Source organism: Haliotis rufescens, unplaced genomic scaffold (genome assembly GCF_023055435.1).
Source record: "Haliotis rufescens isolate VD_foot unplaced genomic scaffold, xgHalRufe1.0.p SCAF_104, whole genome shotgun sequence".
Lineage (NCBI taxonomy): Eukaryota > Metazoa > Mollusca > Gastropoda > Lepetellida > Haliotidae > Haliotis > Haliotis rufescens.
In genome coordinates, this window is record NW_025963785.1 from 497,645 (window position 1) to 513,222 (window position 15,578).

The following is a 15,578-nucleotide window of genomic DNA, read 5'->3' on the forward strand; positions in this document are numbered from 1 at the left end:
TCATTCACCAAGTCTACGTGCCCGATAAATTGAACCACAACTGATGCTGGATCCCAAAAGTGGATCTAGAGAGAAATGTGTTCTCTTTCTCAATACTTCATTTCATGATAACCTTGTAATTGACACAAGTTGTCTCCCCTACCCTGATCGCAACCCCAGTGTTAAGTACCCCCGATCGATACATCAATGGAACAGCTTACCGTCACAGTAAGCTCCAAATAGAGGGGCCAAACCAATCACTGCTTAAACACAGCGTCGTTACCCCAGGCCCACTATAGCGGGGTTCAGCCAATCACTGCCAAGGCAGGGCGACGGTATACCAGGGGTGACACGGCAACTCGGAGGGCATCGTCATAGAGACAGGGTAGTCACAAGTCGATCTTCACCCGATAGTAGCGACCTACACCAGCTCAGGGAATTAAATAGGGGAAAACAATCACACTCTTCCACCATGTCGGACGGAGATACCAGGGACGCACAGGTGAGAATGATAGCTTGATTTAAACAGTTTGCCGACTTTTGTGTTTGTGCATGTGTGACAGTATAGTGTTGGCGACAGTAGTTTCGGAGGTGATGATTTGCTTGAGTTCCGCCGTTGTCTGTGAACTTGTACGTGTTGGATAACATGTAAGTCATGGGTGGTTCGATATTTCGGAACTTAAGATTGTCATGTCGTGTTGAGCAGACAACATTCCCTATCTTGGCTAAAAGTTATTAATACGGTTTACATGTTTCAAGGGACGTTTTTAATTTTCATCGTCCAAAGTCCCACTTCATCTGGTGCTAACAGTTATATGATCAGTTTTAAGGGTACTCTAATATTTTATTATCTCATGAGAATTTACGAATATACAAAAACATACTCCCCTAACATTGAAATACACAACAGAATGATAAGGAAGATTTAGTTTAAAACACAGCACACTAATCGAACGTGTGTATATAGATCTAGGTGAGGAGAGTCAGGCTAGAATGTTACAGCGATGCTCCCGCTTCATAAATAGTGTACTCATATTCCGAAAAGCATATATTTAGCTGATGATATATACTACTGAAAAGAAGTTAAGAACACCCGATTCTTTCCTATTACTATAGTTCACCTGGCATGGCAGATTAACTAAAGACATTTGAAAGAATCGGCATGACATATTAGCGATAGTAATATGAAAGAATGGGGTGTTCTTTAACTTCTTTTGTGTAGCATATACCGCTATATGACACACAACTGTTCGCTCAATAAGACTGTTACATCACAACCAGATACGTGTTTTGTGTTGAAGTGAAGACATATGTGGATATGTGTTTATACGTTACTACTGAACATGATTGAGTCGGGATGTGAGGGGGTTGGGGTGGCAGTGAGTGAGTAGGGTTTTACACCGCTAGTAACAATATACGAGCAATACCACGGCGGGGGACACCAGAAATGGGCTTCCCATGTAGGAGAACTCGGGCCTTCGGCATGGCGAGAGAACGCATTAACCACTAGACTACCCCACCGCGCCAGCGATATATGGCGTCAAAGTAATATGATAATTTTAGTTTATGCCAATATGTCTATTTTTGTTATACGCTGTCATATTACAACCATTAGTTGAAGCATATGCCGTTGTTAAACATCCGTTAAAAGAAATATATTTGCCCTCATCCCATTCAAATCCTTTGATGCGTCTTTTTATTCATATGAACCGGACCTCGAGTGCGAATACATGTATGGCTAAGGCGGTAAGATAATGGGGATTGATATCTTGTGTAAACACATGTGTTGAAAGTTAATCTAACTACCATCTCGTTAACGCCACTGTTTGTAAATTATTGCGCCAGGTTGACAGGAACCTGATATCGACATGGATAGGAATGAATCTGCTCAACATCATGAAGGGGTGAATGAGACCATATAGATCAATATACCTATGGATGTCGACAACCGTGATGATCACACCTGTAGGTACCGATACCCTTGAATACAATAACATTACGTCAGGAAAATTCAGGACTAGTTTTTAATTTATTTTACAAATGCCCCTCATGTACCGTTTTCTTTTGACATATTATGATTTATATAAAAGAGAACTGTATAAACATATTGCGTCAGATTCCATGGCTGACGGATTCCATTTTTCAGTTGATATGGTAAATGACAGCCTCATTTATTGTTTTCTTAAAAGGATTGATTAATAAATCTCCGAAATTATACCTTTCTCTTTGAAACACCTGGTATGTTTCATTATCGCTGTCCGCGCCTGTCAGTGTGGGGGCAATAAATGGATCGACACTCAAGTGAAGTTTTATTGAGCGAAGTTAATTGATTTCCACCACTTGTGGTACAACAATGCGATCACGCGAGTTCTGAATTAAATACTAAATAAAGTTCTTCTCGTGGCAAATAAAACGTGTGCACGGTGATTGAGACATGTCATCTGTGCATGATACTAAACTAAGTCTGATTTCGTTTTTTTTCCTGTAATAAAATCCAATCAAGCGCCTTAGCCGAATTAGAACTGGCAATGAAAGTGACGCATTCCCACTTTGTTAGGTGATAGGTCTCGCTGTTTTCCTTAGAAAGAGACAGAAAGAGTGTGTCGATTGCTTCCTTACAACAAATTAGTCTGACATTAAAGTGAGTGAATATAGTTTTAGGCTGCCTTTATTATTCCATCAATATCACGGCGGGGGACACCAGAAATGGATTTTACACATTGTACCCATGTGGGGAATTGAGTGTGTGAGTATGGTTTTACACCGCTGTTAGCAATATTCCAGCAATATCACGGCGGGGGACACCGGAAAATAGGCTTCAAACATTGTTCCCATGTGGGAAATCGAACCCTGGTCTTCGGCGAGACGAGCCGACGCTTTAACCACTAGGCTACCCCACCGCCCCTGTTGGGAATCGAACCCGGGTGTTCAGCGCATTGTTGTAATCACGGGTTTAGGCGGCACGTAGTATTATTACTCCATGGATAACCTCATGACTACATGTGGCCTAGGGGCAGCCTAGTGTTAAAGCGTTTGCCTGTATAGAGTTTGGTGATCGGACGATACACAAGAGGAGAAGCAACAAACACCACCATCTTTCAATATGTCCCTTTTCCACAATTTACGTAAAATAAATATTCAACAAAAGAGTTAATGTAACAAAAGCAATATATTGAATATAAATAGTATGCTCGAATTAAGAAACACCGGAGTAAAAATCTTTAATAGAAGACGTTTTGCATTTAAACGAGCTCTACCGCCCATCTCATTCTTCGTGTGTCGGGGCGGTGGGTGGCCTTGTGGTTAAAGCGTTCGCTCATCACGCTGAAGACCCGGGTTCGATTCCCCACATGGGCACAATGTGTGAAGCCCATTTCTGGTGTCCCCCGCCGTGATATTGCTGGAATATGGCTTAAAGCGGCGTAAAACCAAACTCACTCGCTATCTCCCTCATTCCTCGTGTGTGTGGTGATGTACCGTCACTATGCCATTTGTGATGACCCGGAAGCTATTGTTTATTGTTGTTGAGACGTCTAGTATATTCATAACTATACACATCGATAACTCACAGTCTTCTGTGTTGTGGGGCATGTAATTAGATCTCCTTTGTGACAAATCTAACGTGAAGCTTTGTTGAACAAGAATGGATAATTACTGCTGTATCCTTGGTTCGATTACTGGGCCGGCGTTGCGTGATGACCCACTAAACTGTCCCATTGTGTCGGGACATGACACAGGATTAAAACAATGGCGACTAATACAACCCTGGATACATGTACGAGCTTGTATTTAACAGGTGACCAAGGTTCATTTCTCAGGTATACCATCGCCAGGACATGTTCGCGTTAAAGTTATGGACGAAATTCCTGTACTGCAATATCAGAATGCAGACACACTTGCAAACCCCCGATTTATTTTATTCACATGACTATAGTTAATCTGTCACGGTTCTCTCTATATATACTTCTAAAAAAATTAAAGAACCATGACAGATTAACTAAAGTCATGTGAATAAAATAAATCAGGTTTTTAAATAGTTTTCTAAATATGTTTTTTTTTTTCAATTACATCCATTGTATCCGTGTAATGGATAAATTGATTGCACTAAAGATGCCCAAACGATATTCATCCTCGCATCTAACACCACTTCACAAGAGAGCTTGAGCATTTCATTTTGAATCCTTCCTTTAAATGTTTCCTTTTCCAGACACGGTGCATGGTTTATTAATATACTGAACACGGCATAGATCTGCATCTTTTTTTTTTTTAAGTAACGGTAAACAAATTCAATCAGGTGTTGGTTATTTCAGAAATAAATAATGCTTTCAATCTTTAGGAAAGTACATGTGGTGGGAGATAAGACACACACACTTCAATAAAGATACTCTCAGGTTAAACAGTAAAACCTCGCTTACGCCAATCTCCTAAACTCCATAGAATGCCTGAAACGAATATTACTATCCTGACGGCATTGTGGCCTACTACTCGCTTGTCTCGAGCTACAGCGAACTCCATATGTTTTCGATAGTTTACACGGACTTCGAGTAAACGGATATTTTTGCCATATTTTATTAGTTAGTTAGTTATGCCCATCGCTCCCCCCGAAGCATAGGCCGCCGACAACAGTCCGCCAGAGTCCTCGGTCCTGGGCTGCCCTCTCTAGTTGTTTCCAGGTGTGTCCCATCTTCTTGCTCTCTGCCTCGACGTCCCGTCGCCAGGTGTGCCTTGGCCTTCCTCATTTTCGTTTTCCCTGGGGGTTCCATGACAGCGCCTGTCTGGTGATGTTACTGACCGGCTTCCTCAGGGTGTTCCCAATCCATCCCCATCTTCTGCGCCGGATCTCATCTTCGGTTGGCAGTCGGTTGATACGCTGCCACAGGTCTGAGTTGCTGATGGTGTTGGGCCAGTGGATCTGGAGGATTCTTCTCAGGCAGCTGTTGATGAAAGTATTTTTTTAGAGAAGCGTTATTATTTAGTCTGAGTTTCTCAATAAATGATACATCTAGTGGGTCGAAAGTGACAAGCTCCATTAGACGACCATGACGTCATATAAAATTCAATATCTTAGAGTAATGCACGCCAATTACCTTGTCTCATTAATTGAGGGTGATTGTCTCAGCAAATTACAGAGGAGGGTATTTCTCACCCTGTGATATAACCTTTTTTAGGCACAGTGCCACAAAAGAGTATTTTTGCCTTGACGTAGGCACTGCAACTACATAACGTCGATTTTTCGCGATCATATTGAACTGTTCTTGATGATTATCAGTTACTGTTTGGAACGAAACGATCGAGTTATTTGTAAATACACTAACACTGAGATTAAAAGTAAAAGATATATATCTATATAAATATATATATATATATATATATCAAGTATTAAGGGTGAGAAACCAAGTTTTGATAATTTTAGGAAAATACTAAAAGAGTCAGCTATGATTGAAAAATTAATTGCCACAAAAAACAATGGTCTATTACAATTTGAACGAAAATGGGGAAAAATCCTACACAAATTAAAATATTAAAATCAGGCTATAGATCAGAAACGCCTCAAATAGCAATACTATCATAAATGCTTATATCTGACTATCGGTACAACTTTTCATGCTTTTCTTGAAACATATCATGTATATATATATATATATATATATATATATATATATATATATATATATATATATATACAGTAAACTACGGTTATAACGAACACGCTTATAACGAACTGACGGATATAACGAACTTATTTGTTTGGTCCCGACTATTTGCTGTAGTTATGCTGTATATATGCTTATAACGAACTACGGTTATAACGAACTGAAATTAGTAGTCACTTTGAGTTCGTTATAACCGTAGTTTACTGTATATATATATATATATATATATATATATATATATATATATATATATATATATATATATATATATATATATATATATTTCAGTTATACATGCTATATTTATATCACAAGAAATGTACATCCATGTAACGTATGTTCTCTACAGTTGATTAAACCTACTGTACAACCTTGGAACCTGATGTACAACCCTTTGAAAGGAATAAGAAATGTCCCAAAAAACAAAAAAACACTGAGATTCCTAATGTTATTTCGCTGTGTGATGGGCTGCACACTACACCTGCAAGCATACCATCTGTTGATCTTTCACTGTAGTTGATTGTTACCGACTACACCCAAGACCACTATTGGGTAGTACCCGGCCAGTATTTGGACGGGTACTATCTTGTTTCAATGATTAAATCGACAAAGTGTAAAACTGACAATGGCCTGTGCAGACTATGTTAAACGCTTCTCGCCCGACCCCTCAAGAGTTTAAGATATGTGTGTCACCTTGACCTCATAGTTACAGCGTACACGTTTTGTGTTCTGATCGGATTATCTCCCTTGGGGGTCCTTCAGCTCCTGGCGACGTTCGGCTTTCAGTAAATCTTTCATCAGCTCACGTCATTCGTCTACCAGATTAGTTCCAAGGGAAATATTTCCATCTGTTCCGATTACCACTCCGCTGTGTGTACTTACCTTCCAGGCATACAAAAGAAGACGGCAATTCCAAACAGTATTATGTTTTGTATTGAGAACGTGAACAAGTGGACGTTAGAATCGAATTAAATATACATATTTTAAACTATTCCACGTTTTGTACAAAACTTGACCTTCAATTACCTCGTATTTACTTGATCATAGAACGTAACTGAATGTGAAGGAATGGGTAATCCGGGGCCACGCCATTCGCAGAGTTGTTTCCCTTAGTTGTGCCAGAATCTGCTGGTGCTCCGAATCGTAGTGTCGTCCCAATTATCATCCTTGGCCTGTGCCGTACCATACCGGCGCTCGTGGATTTCACCACATTAGCAGACATATACAAACAGTATCGTTATTAGCTTTTCTGGCATGCCCTGATATAACCTGAGTACTGGTCAGTGTGAAGTTAAACACAACTCACACACTCGATACGTCTATAACATGTATGTATATACAGTACTGTTGTTATGACAGTTGGTGGTCTGACAGAACAAACAGCTTAACATAAGGATACTTCGTGATCCGCACTTTTACTTTTCGGACACCTACTCATGTGACGGTAGGTGTATTGTGTCTTGGATTTGTTTTTGTTTAACGCCGCACTCAGCAATATTCCAGCTATATGACGTCGGTCTGTAAATAATCGAGTCTGGACCAGACAGTCCAGTGATTGATATCATGAGCATCGATCTATGCAATTCGGATACGATGACATGTATCAACCAAATTAGCGAGCCTAACCACCCGATCCCGTTAAACGCCTCTTACGACAAGCATAGTCGCCTTTTACGGAAAGCATGGGTTGCTGAAGACCTATTCTCTACCCGGACTTCTCTTCACGGGTTTTGTGTCTTGGAAAACATGTACGTTAATTCCCTGGCAGAATCGCGTACTGCTCATATTACAACTTATCCGCACCATCCATGAAATGAAGTCATTACCTGAAATAAAAATATATCCCTATCGAACTGTGAGTGATACTTGTATCGGTTGTGGAATATCACCACATGGAGCCTGATTGTATGGGTGGCAATCGGATTACATTCCAGTTACATTCTAAATGTCAACCATATCCTAACTACTTAACTCCTATTTTCCACAGAAATATTACAAATAGCATTTGACCTTTTGAAGTTATTGGTAAATTATGTTGAGCTTCGTCCCACGGATCACGGAGTAGAGTGCATAGAGTATAGTAGACACGAAAGTCAGTTGCATATAAAAAAAGCTAATCCGATCACCCATCGTGACAAAAGTAGATCATGTCCCCGCGCCATACATGCCCCCAAACCTTTCTGTCCCGCTGCGGATCTTCTCCATAAGTATAATACATGGATATTATGTATTAATTCTAAGCTCACTATTATTGTAAGCGACGATAAGGGGGCCCGCTATAGCTTGACAAAGGTGAGGCACCCACTGCTTAGTCAGTGCCAATAGGTAGTATGTATAAATCTCACCGTGCCCTGAAGACACCTCCAGTCCACTGAGAGATCACCAATGTCTTATAATTCACGATCCTTAATTCCTCACAAATATATGTACGTTTTTGCAAACTCATCTAGTGAATAGTATTAATATCGACCAGCTTGTATAAGCCAATCAAATGTTTGTTAGCGGGTGATAAAGCTTCGCCTCTAGGGAGACGGTATATTGCCATATCCTCAGACGCATGGTTGAGACGTAAATTTGTCACATCTCACTGCTCAATAACGTTGATTATAGACAGACGTTACAAGGTAGACATGGGCGCAGATTAGACTTGTCGGTAATGGGATTACCGTCACTGGTATATGAGTAATATATGCCATCACTGACGTATTGATATATAGACAATATTAAGCTGAATGGAAACAGTACTGGGACCCGTTCCACAAAGCGATCGTAGCGCTAAGACTGCCATAAGCCAATGTTAAAGAATGTTAGCGCTACGGTCGCTTTGTGGAATGAGGCCTAAGACGTAATGTGTAGGTAGGTATTCGGTATATAAGGAAAACGAGCCCTCAGACTGCCTCATTTCTGAGCGAGTGAGTCTGGTTTTTATACCGCTTTTAGCAATATTCCAGCAATATCACAGCAGGGGACACCAGACATGGGCTTCACACATTGTACCCATGTGTGTTATCGGCATAACGATCGAACACTTTAACCACTAGGCTTCCCCACCGACCCCTTCATTCTGTGTGTGCGGGTTAAAAAGTGTTAATTACAAAATCATGCTGCACAATTTAGAACTAAACACTTAAATCACATAACGGTTTATTGTTCAATACTGCGACTTTTTATTCCTGTGATATTTCTTATGTACCACCGTAGGGCGTTGTATTGTGCATTATCCTGACTAGATTGTTTTCTTATATATAATTGTGTACGTTCTGGAGTTTCGATGGCGCCAACATTGATATTTACTGAAACCTTTTTACCATGTAAGAAAAAATATGTTTTTGTCATAGTTAGATCTTTTCCTCCTCAGCATGCCAACCATTTAACAGGATGTAACAGGCTTGATACACGTGTTTCTCAACATAGTATATAATATGAGATGTACGTGTGTTCAGATGGTAGTGGGGCGGTCAGGTAGCCTAGAGGTTAAAGCGTTCGCTCGTCACGCCGAAGACCCGGGCTCGATTCCCGACATGGGTACAATGTGTGAAGCCCATTTCTGGTGTCCCCCGCCGTGATATTGCTGGAATATTGCTAAAAGCGGTGTAAAACCATACTCACTCACTCACTCACTCAGATGGTAGTCTTCTGTACGTATTTCCCTAGACTAACATCAAGTTGCTGAAATGAACATACTTTACAGAAAATACAGTTGTTAAATTATAGTTATAAAATATAATAAAAAGCCCAGAGACTTATACCGCAGTAATCTAGACTTGCCAAACATTATTGACTTGCATGGGCTGTATTGGATATATTTGTTTCAGGGTCTGTATGACAGACTAGTATTTCCCCATCGCTTATAATAACAAGGACGGCCGGGTAGCCGAGGGGTTACAGCGTTCGCTCGTCACACCGTACACTCGGGTTCGATTCCCTAAATGATTTCACTGAATGAAGCCCATGTCTCACACCCCTTCCAACCCCCGCTGTGATATGGCTGGAATATTGATAAAGGCAGCGTTGAACCACACTCATTCAACTTTACGAACTTGTGCCTGTATATACTAGTCAACAACACTTAGATAACACGGTCCTCGTGTATATGGCGCTAATGTATGGCTGTAAGAGCTGTCGCCGTTCAGGATCTCATTTCAAGGTACACACAGTAAAGCTAGGAGTAGTGTCAGAGGTCCTGTGTACAACTGGGAGTGCCATAAATGTGGAAGGTTGTTTACATAGCGGCGGGGCAGTCGTTGAGCTAGTACACGTCTCAGTGGGTACCTCTCCTGGAGCGGGACTGTCACTTGATATGTACTACTTTATTATGTACAGGTGATTTAGGGCTGTTTGTGTTTGGTATTATTGTTACTGGCAGTCCTTGAATCTTCCCTCAACGGTAATGGTTTAGCTTTTGGTTCATGCAAGACATTTAACGTTTTTGTTTATTCACATTTATCTAACGTTACACGTGGATGTCGGATTCTGATTGGGTGATATCCATTCTATAGTTTTCAATGTACCCCGCTGGCATGTAAGTTAGACTTCTTGTGTTCCTCACTCGAATTGGTGAACAGTTGACATTACATCTGCAACATACCAACCACAATTTTGTATCTCGAATTAATTATGTTCGACGTCATTATCCGGATATTTACGATATTTTCCGAATGAAATATATCTAGGGGGAATAACTTAAGTCTGTTTTCTGCCACAACAAACTGGATACATGCATAACTCATTCGTCACCACTCGCCCCTTTCCGTAACCTGCAAGAAGACTCGTCCCCCTGTCGATGAATGTTATGTGCGAAAATACGACAAACCAATCAGAATGCGCGTATGATTTCGAGTTCTTTGTCAAATAATCCCTCAGAAATATTTTTTGATTTTACATATGTCTTGCATCTAAAAATATACCCAAGACACAGTTAAATTTGTTCAATCATACTGTATAATTCCGCACGTCCCCATGTCCTTTAAATTGCATCTGAAATATATATAATATATGGGGAAATATATGTGAACCATTACGCAACGAGTTGACAATTGTTTTAGGTATGCCCGTTTGCGCTAAGACGGAACCTAGTCGCAAAAATGGCCACGAGAGGGGCACGAGTCGCTATTCGGCTTGTCCCGGAATAACACGAGTTGGTCACGAATGATGCATAACTGTGATATTCTTACCGATTCGGACAAAAGCTTGCATGCACAAGACATGCCTGCAATACATTTGGGTGTGCTGTGAGATAAATTCATTGTCCACCGGATCCTCGCGTGACATGGGTTGATGTAGTCCTCGAGGCCGGTGGACAAGTTATAATAATAGTTTTTAATGTGATAACTACCTAATTGCTTTATGATCATCATTCTCTTCAAAATGGTATTAGACCCGTGAAGATCCGGGGTAGAATAGGTCTTCAGCAACCCATGCTTGCCGTAAAAGGCGACTATGCTTGTCGTAAGAGGCGACTAACGGGATCGGGTGGTCAGGCTCGCTGACTTGGTTGATGCATGTCATCGATCCAAATTGCGCTGATCGATGCTCATGATGCTCAATCACTGGGTTGTCTGGTCCAGACTCGTTTATTTACAGACCGCCGTCATATAGCTGGAATATTGCTGAGTGCGGCGTTAAACAACCAACCAACCAACCAACATTGTGATTAATCCGTCATAATGGTTATTCACCGAAATAGCTACCACAAAACACACTCCTGAACGCAACCAGTGGTTTAGCACATGCACGTGCTATACATGGCAAGTAACAGTAGTGTGGGTATATAACGGTTCATTCCGGATGCAAATGCGCTGCACTCTTTGAAGTTGAAAATGCGACGTTTTTTCAATACTTTTATCTTTTATTATCTACGTGACCCCTAAAAAATGACGCTGACTATATCGTCCTATATGGTGTTATGAAGTCATAATGAATTGTGTGATAGATATTTCATAATCATAATAGAAATCATAAAAGTCACACACCGCAAAACTGGAAATATATCGTCATAGTGGTTATATGAAGTTATAATGAATTGTGTGATAGATATTTCTTAATCATCATAGAAATCATAATAGTCACACACCGCAAAACTGGAAATATATCTATATAGGGGTTATATGAAGTCATAATAGTCACACATCGCAAAACTGGTGATATATCGTCATAGTGGTTATATGAAGTCATAATGAATTGTGTGATAGATATTTCTTAATCATAATAGAACTCATATTAGTCACACACCGCAAAACTGCGTCGGATATCGGGCTAATCTTGTCAAACAACAAGGTTTTCTCATTACGTTATTCAATATTTTTGTGGAGCTATGAGACAAAAATGTTATTTTACTAGATAATAATAGATAATCAATTCAAAATTACCCTGTGCTGAGTTGCGTCCCTTGGGCACGCCAGAAACCAATGGTTTTGTGTTCGAATCCCGGTTCTCCCCGATTATGTTTCTAGGTTTATCAGTACCACGCCCGTGCTCGTGGGTTTCACCGAAGTGGTAAACGTGTGAGACCTTCATCACTTCGGACCTGCCACATTAAGCTGACGCGCCGTGGTATAACTGGAAAACTGTCCAAAGCGGCGTTAAACCTTACTCACTCACTCACTCACTCAATAGAAATTACGCTGTTATGGACGCTCTAAATAAAGATGCATATACTTGTTCAATGACGTCGAGCTATTTGTCCATGACGTAATGTTGACGTCATTTTTCAATATCGCTACTTTGCTGCCAAGTTTAGAATAAGTAGAGTGTCCTGCTCTCGTCTTGCAAACATGTTGATTTGTTGGAGTGACCTGACAAGGTTGATTATAACTTTCTACGGTCACGATTAGTGATTGCCGTGTCATATGACCTAATCTATTTATCATTACTTGCCTTCTTTTACTGATAACAAAACTAAACATTGATACGGAAAAGTAGTTCCGGCATATAGATCTTTTCACTCTGTGGTAATATCAGTTTCATAGAAACATAGTCTATGACTAAACACATAATAAACCGTCATAATGGTTTTCCACAGTCGCATACGTAACACATCCTATCATTGTGTACGAATCAGTGTTACACGACGCCATGTAGGGCTAGGTATAACTTGGCATGTACCGGCGGTGTCCCATCACTGACACGCTGCATAACGGCTGCAGGAAGCCAGTCTCCCGTTTATCCCCATTACCAGTTTTCGCGGTTTATCAAATACTGTGTGGACTAATGAATATTTATGAGGTTCTTTCTTCACACACTGACCGTGGTCTCAGGTCGATATACTGGCATGCAATGTATTCATTTTTCTTAACGAGTCCGAGGTACTGGCAGAGTCTAGTTCGAGTGCTAACTCCGGTTTGCCATCGATACACCATTGATACAAACTGGCAAATGGAACTGATGGACGTTGCTGATAGAGTAGAATGTTTGTCAAACGTCACTTCAGAAAAAAAACTATAGCGTATCGACCGCTCGGAACATGTCATTAGCATGAAACCTAAAAAACATTCTTACGCAACAAATAATTATGGGCTGATTGCTAGGGTACCCACAAAAGTGTTTACTTCTGTTTGCGACTCGTATAAACAAGCGTAGAGCTAACTGCAGATAACCTTACATTGGTGTTGACATGTATACTGACGCTGGCGTTGATGTTCTTGTTAACATTGATTAAAAGGTTATTTATCATTGCTGTTGAGATTGTGTTGGTACCCAGGTTATGATAACGTCGATGTTTAGAATTAAGTTATGATTGATGCCAGAGGGTATGTTATCATTGCTACTATGTCATGATAACATCGGTGTCAGGGGTATGTTATCATTGCTGCCATGTCATGATAACATCGGTGTCAGGGGTATGTTATCATTGCTGCCATGGTATAACATCGATGTCCAAGGTTATGTTACCACTGATGCCAAAGTTATGTTACCATTGATGCCAGGAGTATGTTATCATTGCTGCCATGTTATGATAACATCGGTGTCAGGGGTATGTTATCATTGCTGCCATGTTATGATAACATCGGTGCCAGGGATATGTTATCATTGCTGCCATGTTATGATAACATCGATGCCAAGGTTATGTTACCACTGATGCCAAAGTTATGTTACCATTGATGCCAAAGATGTTACCATCGATGCCAAGGTTATGTAAACATCGATGCCAAGGTTATGTTACAATCGATGCCAAGGTTATGTTACCATTGATGCCATGGTATAACATCGATGCCAAGGTTATGTAACCACTGATGTCAACGTTATGTCTCCATTGATGCCAAAGTTAGGTTATCATTGATGGTAAGGTTATATTGAACTTGGAAGACGTTATGGTGACATTGATGCCGACGTTTACATAAATGTTTATTTCACGGCTATGTTCACAATGATATCAAAGTAACATTGATGTTAACCGGGATTTTTTAGCGCTGAGAGATTTAGCAATTTAATCACCGACGATTAAGATAGCTTGATACAATGATGAACCCGCATAAAACAAAAGTAAATATAAAGGTGAATATTTGAAACCCACAGGACAAAACAGGGGAGCATTCCGAAGAAGGAAACTCCAGGAAAGTCAGCAAAGAAGAGGACCCAGCACAACGACGAGACAGCGCCGACAAACGGAAGGAGGAGAAAGATGGAGCCAAGTCGGACCGGAAGAACAGTTCAGACCGAAAACCAGATGAAGGCAACCGGCAAGAGGAACAAACAGACACTGAATCAGGTATGTGTTTGCAGAGATGAAATGCATGTTTTGAAATAGATGTGAAAACCTATATTTCTATATTTCCTTTGGTTGGTAAATGTATAAATGGCGGTATTTGTCACTACGAGAACTTTACTGTATGTCAAAGTAGGTTCCTGGGGTTATTCTCCAACCCTTGGATTTAATTGTTTCCAGAACTGTTATTTTTGTTGTGGGTGAGTTAAGAGTCTGATACGTGTTATCATAATCTCAACGCTGGCCTTGTTGAAGCCACAGTTACCTCCAATGGATCCAAACATGGATGTTACGGTGTTTGAGCATTGTTTGGCTGACACCAAGGTTATACATCCAATCCCATCTGGGTATTGGACGTGTGCCTCCTTTATAACAAATGCATCAAGAATGCTTACTTGTATACCCTTATGATATTAAAAGGTCACTGTACGGGCCGCTGTATACCAATGCACAGCCCTTACCGAGCATTACACACTCAATGGGACCAACCATTTAATATTAATATTGCTGTTGTTGTTGTTTTTACTGATAGGGAATCTCACCCGTGTCTATTTTGATATTAAATATATCAACACGCGTCGATAAAATTTAAACTTTTATTCACGTGCGTTCATACATTTGATATCAAAAGACACGAGCGTGAGATTCTTTTTATCATCAAAAATCATTCTCCGACTGTTTCAGTTTATGAACGGTAATAACCAGTATCTTGAGTGTAAAAAGTATAGGTAACAAGTTTCAGAGGCAGAGAAATTAGTGATGTCATTTCATTGTGACGTCATTGTAATGACGTCACAATTTTCTCCAAAGCATTCTGATGCAATGTAATTCAGCTATATCTCCCCTGGAAGCCAGTTTGGGGTGATAAGATATATTGTCTGTCATTTCTGTAAGACGAGAGACAGGAACAGTGGGACATATTCATATAGTAACCATATATTATACATCTATATATATATTGTATCTATGTATACAGGCGCTAACTTACAGCTTACACTAACCCAGCTTTTTTATGTTTCTAAGCGTGAATGGTGTGGTTAATAATGTCTTTATTTATTTCAGTTTTGTTTTGTAAATATTGTGTTTATTGTTTGTTACAACATGCGCAGTAAGTCCTGTAAAAGTAGAACAGTGTCGTTTAGATTTACTCCAATTTGCAAAGTAGACGGTTTATGTCCGTTTTGTACATATATTAGGCATTTAGAAGTCCACTATCTACGCCCTCTTCTTTATACATAGAC

The 15,578-nt window shown here is 40.2% G+C and overlaps 1 protein-coding gene across 2 annotated transcripts in view; it reads left to right on the forward strand.

The window, feature by feature from the left end:
- The first annotated feature begins 237 nt into the window (after positions 1 to 237).
- The window catches only part of LOC124131612 (spore wall protein 2-like), a 35,542-nt gene continuing 20,201 nt past the window's right edge, over positions 238 to 15,578 (forward strand). Inside the window, exons 1-2 of one of the 2 annotated variants that reach the window (XM_046494990.2) lie at positions 238 to 481; positions 14,148 to 14,340. In XM_046494990.2, coding sequence (XP_046350946.2) covers positions 452 to 481; positions 14,148 to 14,340 — 223 coding nt within the window. In that variant the 5' untranslated portion in view covers positions 238 to 451. The remainder of the gene's footprint in view (positions 482 to 14,147; positions 14,341 to 15,578) is intronic. The other variant, XM_046494991.2, reaches the window with a different exon arrangement.